The sequence below is a fragment of the Pinus tabuliformis genome, chromosome X, assembly GCF_031772625.1.
Source record: "Pinus tabuliformis cultivar Carrire ecotype Pingquan chromosome X, CPIR1, whole genome shotgun sequence".
Lineage (NCBI taxonomy): Eukaryota > Viridiplantae > Streptophyta > Pinopsida > Pinales > Pinaceae > Pinus > Pinus tabuliformis.
Genome location: NC_142308.1, coordinates 31,696,635 through 31,715,080, shown reverse-complemented (window position 1 = coordinate 31,715,080; position 18,446 = coordinate 31,696,635). Strand labels below are relative to the sequence as shown.

Genomic DNA, 18,446 nt, shown 5'->3' with positions numbered 1-18,446 from the left:
CAGGCTCACTCAAGCTAAGCTCTGATACCAAGATAAAATGTGAACAGAATTGAAAAGAAAGAGATGTAGCTCTCAGGTGTGGCCTGCACCTGGGGACTACACTCACAAAACTTGAGAGATCACTCTCGTCCACTCTATTCCCTAATCAATCAAAGATTAAATCATTAAATACAATACTAGGAAATAGGAAGTTGCACCCAAACCCCATAACTATAGGAACTAATCCTAAACTAGGGAGAAAGTTACAACAATGTAACTATTTTCTCCATTAATATCAAAATAATATTAATTATTCTCAACTTGCAAAATATTAATAACATCAAAAATATTGTTACTTCTAAGTTCAAAGAAAAAATGTGGTGTGAGAAAGATTTAGTAGCTGAAAGAAAATTAAGATATTATAAGGAGGTCATCAACCCCACCCTAGAAGATCAAAAGTATCTCTCTGTTTTAACTAGCTCAAAGAAGAAAATTAATATAGCCAAAGATTAGAACGAACTCTTGTAACTTCACACCAAAGAATACATTAACAAAGCACCCAATCACTATCTATCCAAAATCCCGTAAATATTTAAATAAAAATTAATAAAATACATTATATAAAATAAATAATTTAAATAAAAATAATAAAACATCTTCTACGAAATAATCAAATTGAAATGAAATTAATAAAATTTTATATGTAATTAACTAAATTATTTCGGTTCTTCACCATAAAATTTAAAAGAATGATATTGAAAATTTTTAAACTAATTAATTTAAATATAAGTTTTATATAATATTTTCAAAAATATATATATATATATATATAATTTGTAAATTTATAATTTTAATTTTTTTCCGAAAAAGAAAAAGATATTTAATTTTTTTTATATATATAATCATATAAAGACCACATTCATGATATAGGTGACCATATGTATATATAAGAAATATTATGACTTACAACTGTGCTCGCTTAATTTGATTTTTAATAAGAATATAAAAAAACATATACGACTCCAAGCTATCTGTGACGAGCACTGGGCTCACAATTGTGTGGTTGATTACTTACATATTCTTATATTTGGAGTATAAAAGAATATATACAGCTCATCTAACAACTTTGTGGTTGATTACTGTGATATTCTTATAAGTATCTACAGTTCGTCTAACATTACTTTGTGTTTGACGTAATGAAAAAATGAGAGAGCCCACATAAATGAGCTTAGGTGTGGTGCACGAATGAAATGTTTTTAAAAAGAAGGTTGTGTCGTGCACGCAGTTTTTTTCCCATGGTTACAGATATGGGGAACAAATACTAACTGTGCAGTGGTGAAGGCCAAGGTTGTACACGTAAATTTATGCCCATTTTGAAACACTCTCATTAATAATAATAAAAAAGTTTAAATCTTAACAAAAATCAATCATTTTTATTTTTTCACAGAAAAAATAAACTGCTTTCATTTAAAAAAAAGTAGATGAATCCATAGAATGAGAACACGAAGCAGATAAAGTGCCATCTCCAGAAAAGGGCACATAATGATCTTTATTACGTTGTGTAAAGATATATATAAAGCAGAGATATTATTAGTGTGTAAATTTATGCGTACCCAAATCGTGTACTTATAATGAATTCCGATCACCCGTATTCCAAAGCTGAGACATCGACGTAGAAATGTGGTTCTATAACGTATGGCCATTCAGTCCAGGCAGGCCAGTAGCGAGCACAACCAGAAGGCAGCATTGAAAAGGTAATTTATATTGCAGGGGTTCTCCTCCATAGACACACACCTCCATAGACATATTTCAGTGGTAGTCTTCCATACACACATATCATATCTCCATTTTAACTCGGGGTTGTTGAGCTCCGAGTGTAACGTACAGCCATCATGAGATCTTAACTCGGGGTCGTTGAATCCCCATCTCAACTACGTTTTTCTACTACTTGTATATATTTAATTCTTTATATTTATATCATTGTTAGTATATACTGCACGTTACAATCTTTTCATTGATAATTACACAACAACGCTAATGTGTTGTGGTCGTTCAAATGTCCTCGAAATCTTGAAAGAATTGGTACCAGTAATGTGGGGATGCTTTACAGTGACTGTGTACTCGCCGTAAAATCCTGAAAAATTGAAGGTCCCGCTCTCATGATCAGTAAAACCACTAATGCCTCCGCTTTGCCATTCTTTTAACAATTTGTCCACCGTATTGCCTGGAGGCAAATTATTGAAATTATTGTCAATGAGACACATCCTGTCACATCCACTGGGAGGCGGCCATGCCGACCAAATGACTATGCCTCCCACAGCAGGGTGAGAAAATCCTTCGCGCAGTACTTCTTCCAAATACTCGGCCTGTTCCAAACATTAAACATGAAATTCATGGAGGTTTTGATTTATTGAAAAGGGAAATTATGGACCAGAAAGCTTGCATACCTGTGTAGTTTGATTCACGTCGTTGTCAATATCGACCTCTGTTAGCCAGGTTGGCAGACCCAAAGACCCCAATTTGTCCGATACAGATCTCATTAATGGTAAGTTAGGCTTTGAAAAATGGGATTCCAATCCAATTCCTTCAATCAGCCCTGGCCGGATAATGTCATGCAGCTTCTGCACATATGCATCGGGTATGGAGGCCATGTCACTGCAGGTCTCGATTGTATTGTAGTCGTTCATGAACAATGGAGTGGAGGGATCTAACTGCTGAACCAGTTGGAAGATATTTGCAGAGGCATTGGGCCCCAACTTGTCCTCAAAGAATGAAAAATGAAGCATCTCGTTGCTGACATCCCATTGGATGAATTGGCCCTTGTACCTTCCCACTACTGAATGGACTCGATTGTCCACTGCCTCTTGTAGTTGTTGGGCATTCAGATTCTTTACCCACTGCATAACATATTTTGGATCCTCCCACACTATATTGTGCCCCCGCATCTTTATATTGTTTGCTTTGCAGAAGCTCACCATGGCATCTGCGTTTCTGTAATTCTCTTGCCCTTGCTCAGGCTCCGTGCTGTACCATTTTAGCTCGTTCAAAAATGTTGCTACGTTGAAACGTTCAAGAAACCATTTCTGAAATCAGATTATAATAGCTTAGGAGACCATTTCTGAAATGAGATTATGATAGCTTCAAGAGGAAAAAGAATTCAGCCAAACATGAAGGGTTAAAAGGATAATTTCTGAAATCAAAATGGCTTCAATCGAGATGAAATAAAAAGCGAAAAACTGGGTTAATTCAGTGATTAAGTCCACCTGATAAACACTATTGTTCAGTATTGTGTTCGCTATAGCGCATCCTATGGGAATGTCCCTCTTGGTTTGCTTGATGGATAGTTTGGCTCCTTTCAATGGATGCCCTGTACTGTTGACAGCGTGCACAATGAAATGTCCCTTGCGACTCTGTAATATGTACCCATCTCAATTAACAACACGCCAGACTCAAAAATTAACAACCCAGCAATCTTTATATTGTAGATGAAGTTCAGAAAAAAACCATTGTAATGTTCAAAGAATGTTGAGATGGAGGATGATGGGCCAACATTTCCATTTTTTTTAAGCCCAGTGCAAAATAATGTGGAAGTTAAATTTATATCAAATGTGATGTCATAAATAATATGATAAAAAATATTAGAAAATATTAGAACAGGTACAGGCACAGACATTAAAAAAAATTAAAAACATAAAATTTTTAATGATGGGCAAATATGATAAACATTTATTTCATTTCATTTAAATTCACAAGTTAAAGTTATATAAAATGAAATTCACAAGTTAAAGTTATATAAAATATGGTAAATGATAAACATTTATTTTATTTTATTTACATTTTACAAGTTAAAGTTATATCAATTATTAAAGGTAACATTTATATAGGTGGTAAATATGAATATACATCAAAATATTTTAATATATATGAAAAAAAATTGAATTATACTTTTATTTTAAATTATTGTTATTCTTTATAAAAATAATTAAAAAGTGAATTAAATATATACCATTTACTCTTTACTATGGAGATTAGTAGTTTATAAATAAGTTTTATACCAATGCTAATACTATATGCCCAAAAACTTATAAACTCATTTGATATGATTTTAAACTAATTTTAACTTTTAATTTGTAACTATTATTAAGAATATTTTAGATTATTCAGTGGAGGTTAAATCTCTAACATCTACTTAATAATTATTGATAATTAACTTATATTTCTTGGAGCAAAATAAACATGTCTAATTTTAGATGTTGTCTAATATGTATCTTGATTAAAAATTTCTGAATATTGTCTAATTTTAGATGTTGCTTAGTGTGTATCTTGATTAAAAATTTCTAAATATTTAAAAAATTTGATGAACAAAAAAAAATTAATCTCTATGTATGTTGATCGCATATTTCCAAATATTTCAAAAATGCAATAAAAAAAAACTGTCAAACAATCAATATTAAAACTGCAATTAAGATATCACCTTCAATATATAATTCTAACTCAATTTTGAGTTGAATTATACTCCTATAATACAAAATATAATACCAACTCAATTTTGATTTAAATTATATTCATATAATACAAACTGAAACTCAATTTCGACCATTTTGATTACAAATTTTAGCCAGCATTGTTGAGCAATAAGCGAGTTGAAAATGAAAAGAGAAAATTGAAAAAAATTAATTTTTAGCTTTTGAAATTTCATAAAAAGATTCCATTTAATTTGAGTAAAATAATAATTCCAAAGGAGGCTCCATTTGAGAATGATTCATAATGGAATTAAAAGATTTCATTTACTCCGAGAGAGTGCATTTTGAATAAATTTTAATGTTAATAATGGGAATCCCAGGGTAATAATATAATACCTGTTGGATATTGGCTTCTTGGTGTGCTTGCCATTGCTCTGGACTAAACGGCTGTAACGATACACTATCCAACCAGATCTCTGTTTCCGTATTGTTGCTCTGGAAGACAGGTGATATTAGACAACATTGCAAAAAATAAATGGAATTGGGTAGTAGCCTTAAATGTCAAGGTACCTCAAAGTATAACGTGGCGGAAGAGGGAGAGGAATCTAAGGTAAGGCCTCCTTTGAGAAGAGACCAGCAACCAGCGCGTGCAATAACAGTCCCGGCGCAGTTGTAGTCAGTTCCGGCTCCGCCGTTGCTGTAATTAGTAGCAACCGTGGCCGTCACAACTGCACTCTTCGTATTTAGTCCCGAGATCTGCAACCACGCTGACCCAAATATCCCACCTCGTTATTACCCAATCTAGTCCCATTACATTGGCTAAAGGGTATTTCAACCATTCAATTGAATCCCAAGCTGAAATTAAATGTTACAATGCCTGAGAATTTTATATCAAAATTTGGTTGAACTTAACTAGAGTATATCTTATAAATTTGACCCAGGAATGAAAAGTTGAATGATTAAAGTTGGAAATAGTAAATTACTTCAATGATTAATGTTGGAAGTAGTAATTTGCTTCAGTATTTGAGTATTGTAATTAAGTTTAGTAGAGTTTATCATGATTCCGTCATTAGTAGGTGTGGTTTTTAAGAACTATAAATTCTATTTTGATGCTACTTACAATACCATACCTGCGAGAGTATACATCATTCCTTGGGTGAGATTGAGGTTCTGCGAGGGAGCATCGTAGCTGTTTTTCCTTCCCTGAGCGACCAGATAATTATTCCCGTCCGGGGCCGATCGTACTTCCAGCGTGGTGTTTCCAAAAGGAGTCCACCCCTGGACCCCATTGTTTATATCGGGATTCACGATAATTCCTCCTCCGTATGAAGGTGAAGGTGGCTTTCGCAGGCACTGCAACATATATATATATATATATATATATATCCAACAAATATCAAACCACAGATTTTTCTCAGAAATAAGAATACACAGAATATTCTACTGTATTAATCTAATCCTATTGCAGAAATAACTTCTCACTTTTAATTTCACAATCACTTTGGCCTCTCACCTCTGTGGTGGCGAAATGATCATACTGAACGCCGCCATCTGAAAGGAATACACAGAGATTATCACATAAATCCTCAACTCAAACAATGAATATGAAACACCAAACCGTTGCATAGTCCATACCGCTGGCAGAAGCTCTCAGTTGGGCCAACACCAGAACTACCGAAATCGCCACCAGTGGTTGCAGATAGCGGCTATCCATAACCAAATACCATGAAAGGCTGGTAAATATGAGAAACAATAATATCACTGCAAATGTAACGCACATATATACAATTTTACTAGGAGGGTTGGGCTTCCCTGGAAATAATGTGGAAACTTATATAAATAGATTGTAATCAATGGAAGATTTTTAAAATTCTCAATCTATTTTTATACTCACGATAAATATCAAACTAAAAAACAATATCACCCAATTGTATCGTTAAATTTCTATAGAAATAAAAGTAAATATCAAACTAAAAAACAATATCACCAACTTGTATCGTTAAATTTCTATAAAAATAAAAGCAAAACCGTAGAAGAAAATAAAAGCTTCTCTATAAAAATTACAGCAAAAACGGAGAAGAAAATAAAATATGTATAACATTTTCATAAAAGCTGTGAATCTCAAATTATAAAGCTTTCCATTAAAGCAGGGGCATCTTATCCGTCTGGTACTTCAGGGTTGGTCGATAACAAAGTTATTATAACGGAAATAAAAGGAAAAACCCACGTACACTATACGCTTGGCAGTTTTTTTCTTTGTTTTTTTCCCTGTTTTTTTTTTTTTTTTCCTTTGTGAGTAGAAGTAATCAAGAAGTGATAAATCATATAATGGAAGAAACTTTGTACTGAGTTCCATTATGATTAACTAATGGGATGGCTTCACGACTCTCTAACGATATTATGTCTGTAGTTCCAGAGTTTAATGCATATTTTGATAATATTGATATTATGTCTGTAATTCCAGAGTTTAATGCATATTTTGATAATATTGTTGCATTGCAGAGAGGACGTAGCGGGTCGAAATCTATTTATACTTTACAGTAATGAAGAAGTCACATTTAATGTATATATCTCCACTCTTTTCTAGGTATATATTCTAAGCTAATTGTATTTTTTCATTTGTTGTTTTCTACCCATAAAATAAATAAATATCCAATAAAAATAAAATATAATTTACAAAATAAATATATATTTATTAAAATATTTTTATAAACCAAAACAATATTCTATATTTATTTTTATTTTATAAATATTTCATATTTTAAGTAAATAATTTATTTTAATTTTTTATCCATTCTTTTCTATAAAAAAAGGTTATTTTATGAATGTGAAATTTAAATTAAAATATTTTATTCTATTTTATTATTAATTTTATTTATTTATTAATCTTCTATGCTTTAAGATTCTTTTTACCAAGTCTTAGAGATTTTACGTGTTTTTTTTTTTTAGATTTTTTAAGGGTTCTTTCATTATTTATCTTGGGGTTGATATGATATTCTTTATCATTTGATTTTTATAATGGATCACACTTGCTAATTCAAAATGTTGACACAATAAATTTTTATGTGAGGGATTTAAAAATTAAACAATTACATCTATTAAAATTATTTAATTGTTATTAAATAAATTTAAATTTTAAATATTATATATATAGTTTTGATTTCGTAATATTTTTATAGTTATTTTAAAAATAAAAAATATTTTATAATAATAAATTTGAAAAATATTTTTTTGAATTGGCCTGAAGGAAAATATTGATATAAATAATTATTAATAAAATATACTATATAAAATCTTCTCTCCAAGCTTTTTGAGCATAGTAATAAAATCTTAAATCAAAATAGATAATTTGTTTCTTTAGGTCCGTTAGACCATTATTTGGTCTCACGACGTTAACCATCATCATCATCATCATCAAAATAATTAATTTAAATAAAAAATAATGAAATATACCCTATAAAATAATTAAATTAAATAGAAATTAATAAAATATTTATATGTAAGTAACTAAATCATTTGGGTTCTTCCTATAAAAAAGATAAATTAATTTATAAAAAAAATATAAAATAATTAATTTAAGTAAAAGTTAAAAAATACTATAAACACATTCATATGGTTGCGTAAAATATTTGAGTTTTGAATTTGAAAATGATCCGGAATGTAATTTAATAAAATGATATTAAAACTTTTTAATCTAATTAATTTAAATATAAATTTTATATAATATTTTCAAAATATATATAAAATTTGTAAATTTATAATTTTAATTTAAAAAAAATATTTAAAAAAAAAGTTTATATGTAATGATGTAAAGACCACATTCATGATATAGGTGACCACAAGTATTGCGGCTTACAACTGTGTGCTTGCTTAATTTGATTTTAATAAGAATATAAAAGAACATATACAACTTCATGCTATCTGTGAGAAGAACTGGGCTCACAATTGTGTAGTGGATTACTGTCATATTCTTATATATTTTGAGTATAAGAGAATATATACTTTGTGGTTGATTACTTTGATAATCTTATATTGAAGGAGTATAAGTATCTACAGTTCATCTAAAATTACTTTGTGTTTGACGTAACGAAAAAATGAGAGACGCAGATAAATAAACTTGGAGTGTGGTGCACGAAATTTGTTCAGAAATACAGATTTCCTAAGAAAGGTGGGAAAATGTGAAGATAATTTTGGAATGGACGAAGTTTTCATGGCACAACTTGAGAAAAGCAATGGGATAAGACATTCCAAAGAAGACTGCGTGCGTTCCACTTATCCGTACTCACAGTACTTCATGGCATGGTAAATCACGACACTCCTCAAATTCGCTTAATCTTATTGCCCAAATTATGAGGGAGTGGTTTTGTTTCTGGCTATGAAAATGCTGAATTCCACATGTTGTTACTGAGTGATTCTGCTTCATATATCTAACACATAGCTTCAATCTTCTACACTCATATTACTAGCAGTATAAATATGCAAGTTTCATTGTAAAAGCTTCCATTCAAAAGATGGAAATATATATAATGAGAGAAGTCGGTCAGTAATTTGGAGTGGCAAAAGATGGAAATATATATAATGAGAGACTTTGTTTGATCTTAGGATGATACCTGAGGCAGGGTCGGTCTTCTCTCAAATTTCAAATGACTCTAGTTGAGACACTTTCACTCAATGGTGGGAGCGTGAACTTTCCTTTCAAATGCCAAATTTTTGTAGTTGAGATACCTTCATTCAGTAGAAGATCATGTAGCTGGGATGATAAATGTCTGTGAATTCACAAATTTCTTGGTTTTGTATTTGGTTCAATAGGGTGGCCTTTATATCCAAACTGCTGGCCAACAACAACAGATTGAATGACTAATTTTTTTTAGAATTTGGTTCAATAGGGTGGCCTCCCTCTATATCCAAACTGCTGGCCAACAACAACAGATTGGATGACTAATTTTTTTAGAAATATGATGTGAGTGTGAATAAAGATCTAGTTTTTAAAGGATTTACATGTTAGCTAAATTAGTAAGTAGCGTTGAACATATTTGACTTTCTAATATTTGGGAACAAAAACTCGACCAACTAAACTATCTTTTAAACTAATTTTTATTTCTTTTTAATGTTAAATTCAGTTTTATCGATATTTAAAATACCTATATTTTATTTGTCTTCAATCATATATATGTCATTCCTAGTAAATCCATATCGCTATATAAACTGTGATTTACTAAAATTATTCAACATATTTTAAAATGTCTCGGAATACAATTACACACTATAATTTGTTGGGTATTTTTAAATGGGGAAATACCAAAACCAACAAAATATTCACCACAGAGCCAATGCTCTGTTTCATTTCTTCGAGGACCTTTGCACAGCGAAGCTATTAAAAACAAAATGACTCAACAGTCTATTACACAGCCATAAAATACTTCTATTGCTTAAAAACAAAACTCAGATACACATTTCATCCTCTGCACAGAGAGGGATTCCCTAGGAGACCTCTGTCTCTCTCACTGGTTACTCCACTGCTGTGGAAATTTACATAAACAATCTCATTCTATCTCTTGGTTTTGCGATGGCAAATCAATACAATACATCCCTGTTTTCAAATTCTTTTCGCACTGCTGTGCGTTCAATACATTTCCATGAACAAAAAAAAACGTGCACAGGGTCAACACCATTACAATGCACCTCTGTTTTACAATGGCGAGCAAAACCATTACATCCATGTTTCATATCTTTTCGCACAGCTGTGCGTTCTATTCATATACCACAAAAATTACATCCGCACACAAGCTCGTCACAATGTTTTATATAAAACATACATTGAAAAAAAATACCACACAAACATCGTGCGCAGGCTCCATACATGTTTTATGCCATTCCCTGGTTTTTCAACTCCCACGCGGGCACAATCCACACCCAAAAAAAATACAACGCGCACAGCCACACCACACCAAGCACTGTCAACTACAAGGCGCAGGCATAACTATACAACATATGTGAAAACATATATATAAAAACATATACAACAACATGCCCATAACCTTATTAAAGATATGGGACGTATGCCCATTATCTCATTAAAGGCCTCACCAAAAAAACTACGACCAACCATTAAGAGCATTAACGCTTCCATCCTCGGCGGTCAGCGGAGAAGTCAAACACTCCACGCAATTTTTGATTTGACGCGGGCGGGGTCGGCTGACGTCACTTCGGTGCCACGTGTCGCCACCCTATTCGTTGTGCCCGGTCATTAACCTCCGCGCAGCTTCGTGGAGATCTGAGTCAGCAGACCCGATCCAACACAATTCGCACACCACTGTCCGGCAACCAGCACGACCTTTAGCGTCCGGGGAAAGTGGTTTTTCGGTGCTCGTACATGGGACGCGTGGCGGCAAGAGAGTGTGTTCGGAGCCCTTCCGGCGGATACAGCCTTTTGCCAAAGGCGGTGCGAACAAGAGGGTGGTTTCGTTCTGGCGGTTTCGGGTGCAGCGTGCTGGCTGAGTTGGCTGCCCACGTCCGCCTGCCGCTGTGCAGTTGGAATTAATATTCCAACACTCCCCTTTAATTTCAACTGCTGGGCATTCAATCTTACCCAAACATCATCCTCACATAGAGGGATTCACCAACTGCTTCTGATGCAGTTCACAAACAAACAAAGTTGTCTTCCTCTTAATAGAGGGATTCACCTGAAACTGTGCTTAAGAGCACCTTCCTCATGACAGAGGGATTCACCATAACAATGTGCTGAAGAGCACCTTCCTCTTGACAGAGGGATTCACCATTACAATGTGCTGAAGAGCACCTTCCTCATGATAGAGGGATTCACCTGTTATAAAAACATCTTCCTCTTAACAGAGGGATTTACCAAACAATGCTAAAGAGCATCTTCCTCTCAACAGAGGGATTCACCAATGACTATGCTTAAAAGCATCATCCTCTTGATAGAGGGATTTACCATGACACTGTGTTGAAAAACACCTTCCTCTTTAACAGAGGGTTTCACCAAATGACTGCCTCAAATGCAGTTCCAAAACAAACAATCATTGCACTGCTGTGTGTGCAAACTCATTACATTATGCCGCTGCATATTCTCTGCTGCACTGTTGTGCCATCTTCTTTACTGTGTCTATCCCACACTGCTGTGTCTACACTTGCACTGCTTGTGCACTTTTCAAAGACAAAATACTCTGTCTTTTCTGGAACAATTACACTGTCCCAACTTATAAATTTACACTGCTGTGTGTAAATATTTCTTACATTCACTGTTGTTGCATATATAGCATTTCAATTCAATGAACAACAAATTCATTACATTTACCTTTACTGCTGTAACGAAAATTTCTTTTGCATGTGCTGCTGTCCATAACTTCTTGCTGCTGCATTTTTCACATTTGCATTGCTGTGTGCTTCTCCTTCTTCACGATGGGAAAACTTTTCTTCAAGTTGCTGCTGTCCATACACTTGCTGTTGTGTTGCTGCTGCAATTTGCACTACTGTGTGCACATACACTTGGCACTTCATTCTCCACGAGAAAAAATTAACACGGGTTGCTCCCTTTTCTTATGCACCCTTGCTTCACACAATCTTCAGCTTCATTCATTTTATTTTCACAACGCACTGCTGTGCAATCCCTTTCAATTTTCTGCTGCCATACACATTCTCATTCACACATGTGCATTAAAAATCTGCTGTCCCTGTTTTTCTTTATGCATTTCTTTGCATGCTTCCATTGCTATGCATTTCAATGCATGTGCACCACAAAAAAAAATTTCAAACTGCTGTTTTGTATTTTGTCTTCCCACTGCTGTGAGGGTCTCCATGCTTTGCATTTTTTTTCTCTTATCCCGCTGCTGCTCTTTACATTTCAGCGCTGCCATCTTTTCTTCTTTATGCATTTTTGTGCATATTGCATAAACACAAAGCAAAAACATTGCTCATTTCATCACCGCTGCATGTTACCTTTCAGAGGGATTAACAAAGATTTCATTTGCAACTGCTGCGTTGCAATACATCCTCCATCAACAAATGACTGTTAATACAGTTCAGCAAACAAAAAATTACAAGCTCCCCTTTAATGTATGCTTGTCTTCTTTTAGCAAGTTTTCTCAAAACAAACTTAGATCAGCTGCGTTGCTTAAGGGACTTTCACACTGTATTTCTTTTCTTCTCCATTCTTGTGTAACTTTCTTCTTTTGCATGGGTCTAGCTTGTGTAAGAGCCCATGTCAAGTTACAGTCACGTGCCATATGCCCAATGTTATGACACTTGAAGCATTCAACTTCATTCATGAATAAGAATTCATGATTTCTTCTTGTGAAATTATTTCTTGGAGATTGTCGGGGACCACAACATCTATCTCCATGAAATGCTCTACAGTCTTTTGCCATATGACCAAAGTTTGAGCAAGCATAACAATAACCATAAAATGAATTTTGGTACCTGGGAGACGGAGGTTTCATTGATGTGCTTCTGAAGCCTTGCTGCCTTGAGATCCTTTGATGATCACCATTGCCTCTTGCATTTTTGCCATCAGCTACATTTCTTCTTGGAGCTGGTTTTCTACTTGGAGCCGGATCTCTTCTATTGCTGCCTTCATTTTTCTCCTTGCCTTTGCTGGAACTAGGAGCATCACCATCTCTTTCTGGCTTCTTCACATCTCCCTTGCTTAAAGCATCCTCATCCTTGTTTGAGGGTTCACCTACATACCCTAGTCCTGATTTATCAAATGGAGATCTGTGATAGCTGAGCATGTCATCCAAAGCTTGAGAGCTCTTCATAATCTTGTTCATCCCTTCAACCTTCTTCCTGAGGAGGACAATCTCTTCTTCTAACTTTTCACATTCATTACTTTTCTTTGCTAGTTGTCCCTCAGTTTCTTCCTTGCTACGAGTAGCTTCAGCTGCTACTACTTTGAAGGAGATAATATCAGTCTTCATTTTGGAGATTTCTTCATCTTTTGCTTGACTGCTCTTCATTTTCTTTTCAGCTCCTTGTGCCTGCTTCCTGGCTTCTTCTAGTTCGGACTTAAGGGAGGAGACCTCTTCCTTGTACTGTCCAATCTCTTCTACAAGCTTGTTCACTCTCTTGTGCCTTTGTTCAAGTTGACTTGTCAAGGCATCTTCCTGCTTCTTTGCTTCATTCAGCTGATTTGTCATGGATATGACTTCTTCATGGTGTTTCCTCTTGCTTTCTTCAAGTTCCTTCTTAAGCTTGGCAAGCTCTTCATCCCTTTCTTTTACTTGAAGCTTGATGAGGTCAAGCTTTTCACTTTCAGCTTCTATGATGGGTCCTTTTTGACTCATTGTCATGGTCAGTGCTCCTTTTGCATGAAGGTCATGCAGTCTATCCCATATATCCCTTGCTGATGTATATTTTCCTAGATTCCTCTTCACAGAATCAGGGAGTCCATCCAAGATTAGTTTTGCTGCTTGTGCATCATACTCCATGGATTCTTTATCCATCTTGCTGTCATCAATCACTGACTCCCAGACTTCAATCCCCTTAGACATTAGGAAAGCCCTCATCATTATTTCCCATACATCAAAGTTTCCATCAAACTTTGGAACCTCAAATACAATGCTTTCAAATAGATTCCCTTCTAGTTTAGTAGAGGAGGGAGACACATTTTTAACAGCCCTGGAGGCTTTCTTCTTTGACCTTGCCATTCTTATCTAGGCTTTAAATACTTGACTGTGTTTTCTTTTAAATCACTGACTGTTCTTTTAACAGTAACACAAAGGAAAGCTTTGAAAAATACCTTAACTCTTTTCGCTGAGTCTTCACACTGCTGGAGAAGTTTGACTGCTGCAACCACACCTTCCTTCAGCTTCTTTGAGTCTTCAAAGAGCCTGGACTAGCTCTGATACCACTGTTGGGTATTTTTAAATGGGGAAATACCAAAACCAACAAAATATTCACCACAGAGCCAATGCTCTGTTTCATTTCTTCGAGGACCTTTGCACAGCGAAGCTATTAAAAACAAAATGACTCAACAGTCTATTACACAGCCATAAAATACTTCTATTGCTTAAAAACAAAACTCAGATACACATTTCATCCTCTGCACAGAGAGGGATTCCCTAGGAGACCTCTGTCTCTCTCACTGGTTACTCCACTGCTGTGGAAATTTACATAAACAATCTCATTCTATCTCTTGGTTTTGCGATGGCAAATCAATACAATACATCCCTGTTTTCAAATTCTTTTCGCACTGCTGTGCGTTCAATACATTTCCATGAACAAAAAAAAACGTGCACAGGGTCAACACCATTACAATGCACCTCTGTTTTACAATGGCGAGCAAAACCATTACATCCATGTTTCATATCTTTTCGCACAGCTGTGCGTTCTATTCATATACCACAAAAATTACATCCGCACACAAGCTCGTCACAATGTTTTATATAAAACATACATTAAAAAAAAATACCACACAAACATCGTGCGCAGGCTCCATACATGTTTTATGCCATTCCCTGGTTTTTCAACTCCCACGCGGGCACAATCCACACCCAAAAAAAATACAACGCGCACAGCCACACCACACCAAGCATTGTCAACTACAAGACGCAGGCATAACTATACAACATATGTGAAAACATATATATAAAAACATATACAACAACATGCCCATAACCTTATTAAAGATATGGGACGTATGCCCATTATCTCATTAAAGGCCTCACCAAAAAAACTACGACCAACCATTAAGAGCATTAACGCTTCCATCCTCGGCGGTCAGCGGAGAAGTCAAACACTCCACGCAATTTTTGATTTGACGCGGGCGGGGTCGGCTGACGTCACTTCGGTGCCACGTGTCGCCACCCTATTCGTTGTGCCCGGTCATTAACCTCCGCGCAGCTTCGTGGAGATCTGAGTCAGCAGACCCGATCCAACACAATTCGCACACCACTGTCCGGCAACCAGCACGACCTTTAGCGTCCGGGGAAAGTGGTTTTTCGGTGCTCGTACATGGGACGCGTGGCGGCAAGAGAGTGTGTTCGGAGCCCTTCCGGCGGATACAGCCTTTTGCCAAAGGCGGTGCGAACAAGAGGGTGGTTTCGTTCTGGCGGTTTCGGGTGCAGCGTGCTGGCTGAGTTGGCTGCCCACGTCCGCCTGCCGCTGTGCAGTTGGAATTAATATTCCAACATAATTGATCAGCATGGATACATATATGGGGAACAAAAATTAACAGTGCAGTGGCTAAGGCCACGGTTGTAAATTGATGCGTACCCAAATCGTGTTATTTATAATGAATGCCGATGGCCTCATGTATTCCACTAGAGCTGAGACATGGAAGTAGAAATGTGGTTCTATAACGTATGGCCATTCAGTGCAGGCAGGCCAGTAGCGAGCACAACAAGAAGCCTGCAGCATTGAGAAAGGTAATTTATATTGCAGGGGCGCTCCTCCATAGATACACACCTCCATACATATTTCAGTGCTACTTATTATCTCCATTTTAAAGAGGGGAGGGGTTGTTGAGCTGCCAGTGTAACGTAGAACCATTTTGAGATGTTCACTCGGGGTTGTTGAACCCCCACACCCAATCTCAAGTACGGTTTTCTATTTTCAACACACAATTATTTGGATTGGTCAATGATTTACTGTTTTCTCTTTTCTTCTCCCACTTTTCTATAGATGCCATCAGTGTTGTGGCCAGAGAAGCAATTTAAATTGAAATAAGGATGATGATAGTGGAATTAAATACAATTTAAAACGATAGAAAAAGGAGGGCTCCTCTCGGCACTTCGGCTATCTGTATACTATCGATGCGTGACACGTATTCAAGCTTTCATGGATTCGGGTGTACCGTGTGTGTCATGGTCCATGGACGTTCTTTTGAAACACTCTTCCATTATTTTCGGTGTACGTTAATAATTAGTCTTAATTAAATGAATTATAAATTAAGAAATATATTTTATAATACATTTTATATTATCAAAATTAAAATAGATCATAAATTTAAGTGAGATATAATTTTATTTTAAATATTATTATTAATAATTGTAAAATGTAAACATTAAATATATATATTTTAAACAAATTTTGAATTATTATTTAGAAAAATCTATTATTAATATATATATTTTCCATTATTTTCTAATAAATAACTTTAATTAAATCACTTAAAATATAACTAAATTTATATAAGGTTGCCATGGTTAGAAAAAGGTAATATAGGAGGAAAACCCAAACCCAATCCCAATGCTCTCGACAATCACTATCAGGGGACAAAATTCTTCTAACACAAGAAAATTGTACTATCTTCAAGACAATGTTAGAGAGATTAATTTGGAAGAAGAAAACTGGTTTCAAAAACTTCAACAGTGATGAGTTAACAAACATAATTCAAAGTGCACTTGAGAAGTGCAAAAGAGTAGAAAAATAGGAAATTAGAATAAAATTGTTTTCCTATAAATGCTTGGTTTGTTGAGGAATGCAAAATGGCAGGGAGAACCTTGAAAACGGTAGGAAAGGAGAAGATGAATGTAAAGTTATATAAGCAGATACTAAAAGAGAAAAAGGATGAGTTCATGCAAACAAGGAGAGTAGAGTTAATATATTTAAGCAAGAATAATCCAAAGCTTTTTGGGCTGGAACTACAACCAAGGAAGAAGCAAATTGAAAGAATCTGAGGTGGAGCCCCCCTAGGATCAACACAAATTCAAAGCTCTTCGCGTTACAGGAGGTGGAGAATGGAATTAAGAAGGTGAAAACAGGAAAGGCAAAGTACTTGGTTGAACTTCAAGCAGAGTATCTAAAATGGGGAATGAATGCTCTTGCTCCACACATCATGGAAATATTCAACAACATCATTCAACAAGGATTCCCAAGAGACTAGACAACTAGCCTAACAATACGCCTTTTTAAAAGTGGAGACATTAATAATCCATCCAACTATAGAACACTTATGATCAATCCTTTGTTTGCAAAGCTTTTTGGTAGCATGGTAGAAGATGAAATTAGTAAGTGGGCAGAAGTAAAAGAAAATAGGGCAAGAGGACAAGCAGGTTTTAGGCCGAAGCATTCTACAGTGTATCATGGTATCACGTTGAGACACATTGTTGAAAAGGTTTGGGAGGACAAAGAAGAAGTATTTTGCTGCTTTGTTGACTTCAAAAAAGCATTTGACACAGTCCCTAAGGATAACTTGTGGCGTAGAATGGAAGAACTTGAAATTCTTGTGCATTATAGAGCAGTTGTCCATAGACTTTATGAAGAAGTGAAAGTCAAAATTAGAACCTCAGCAGGTATTTCAGAAAACTTTAGAAGTGACATTAGTGTCAAGCAAGGTTGCCCTCTATCCCCTACTCTTTTTGGTTTATATATTGATAAATTGGAAGAGTGGCTAAATCTGCAAGGTGGAGATGGTGTTCGGTTGGAGGAGTTTGTGATAAAGCTTCTTTTATATGTTGATGATATTGTATTGATTTTTAAATCGGCCCATGGATTGCAAATGCACTTATATTCCCTTTAGCATTTTCGTAGAGCCGCGGGGATGCAAGTCAATACTAGCAAGACCAAAATAATGATTTTCTCTAATAAAAGGAAGTAGATCCAACATACTTTCTTCTTTGAAGAGAAAATTCTTGAAGAAGTAAATGAGTACAAGTACCTTGGGATTGATTTCAACAACAAACTCAATTGGGAGGATTGCGGAAAGAAGAGAATTTTAGGAGGGTGGAAAGCATTATATGCTCTTCAAAACAGATGTAGAGAGGTATAGTTATGGGATTGGAAAACAATTAAAGTGCTTTTTGGACTCCTAGTTTGTCTAGTAATGCTATAAGGGTGTGAATTGTGGGTTAGTAGCACTCCCGTCTCAAAATGGAAACAAATTGAGAAAATCCAAAAACGCTTGATCATGAGCAAGTTCAAAATAAAAAGTTCATTACCTTATGAGATAATGTTGAGTGAAATAGGAGCAACTCCCATTGAAGCAATTGCTATGGTGCGACTCATAAGATATCTTAAAATAATTGAGCAAATGACAGTAGGTAGATG

The 18,446-nt window shown here is 35.1% G+C and overlaps 1 protein-coding gene across 1 annotated transcript; it reads right to left on the bottom strand.

The window, feature by feature from the left end:
* Window positions 1-1,544: 1,544 nt before the first annotated feature.
* LOC149138176 (endo-1,4-beta-xylanase 5-like) lies at window positions 1,545-15,844 on the bottom strand. Its single transcript, XM_089448424.1, has 9 exons — window positions 15,672-15,844; window positions 6,078-6,175; window positions 5,956-5,993; window positions 5,573-5,795; window positions 5,013-5,209; window positions 4,839-4,937; window positions 3,243-3,389; window positions 2,427-3,062; window positions 1,545-2,345 (listed from the first exon to the last, which is right to left on the bottom strand). Exons 2-9 carry the CDS (start codon window positions 6,154-6,156, stop codon window positions 2,001-2,003), a joined length of 1,764 nt encoding a protein of 587 aa, XP_089304550.1. The 5' UTR covers window positions 6,157-6,175; window positions 15,672-15,844; the 3' UTR covers window positions 1,545-2,000.
* Between the last annotated feature and the right edge of the window lie 2,602 nt (window positions 15,845-18,446).

Coding starts and splice junctions, on each gene's coding strand:
- LOC149138176 (XM_089448424.1), bottom strand. CDS start 6,156: ATGGATAGCCGCTATCTGCAACCACTGGTGGCGATTTCGGTAGTTCTG. Junction 5,994..6,077: donor ACTGAGAGCTTCTGCCAGCG/GTATGGACTATG, acceptor TATTCCTTTCAG/ATGGCGGCGTTCAGTATGAT. Junction 5,210..5,572: donor AATGATGTATACTCTCGCAG/GTATGGTATTGT, acceptor TATTTGGGTCAG/CGTGGTTGCAGATCTCGGGA.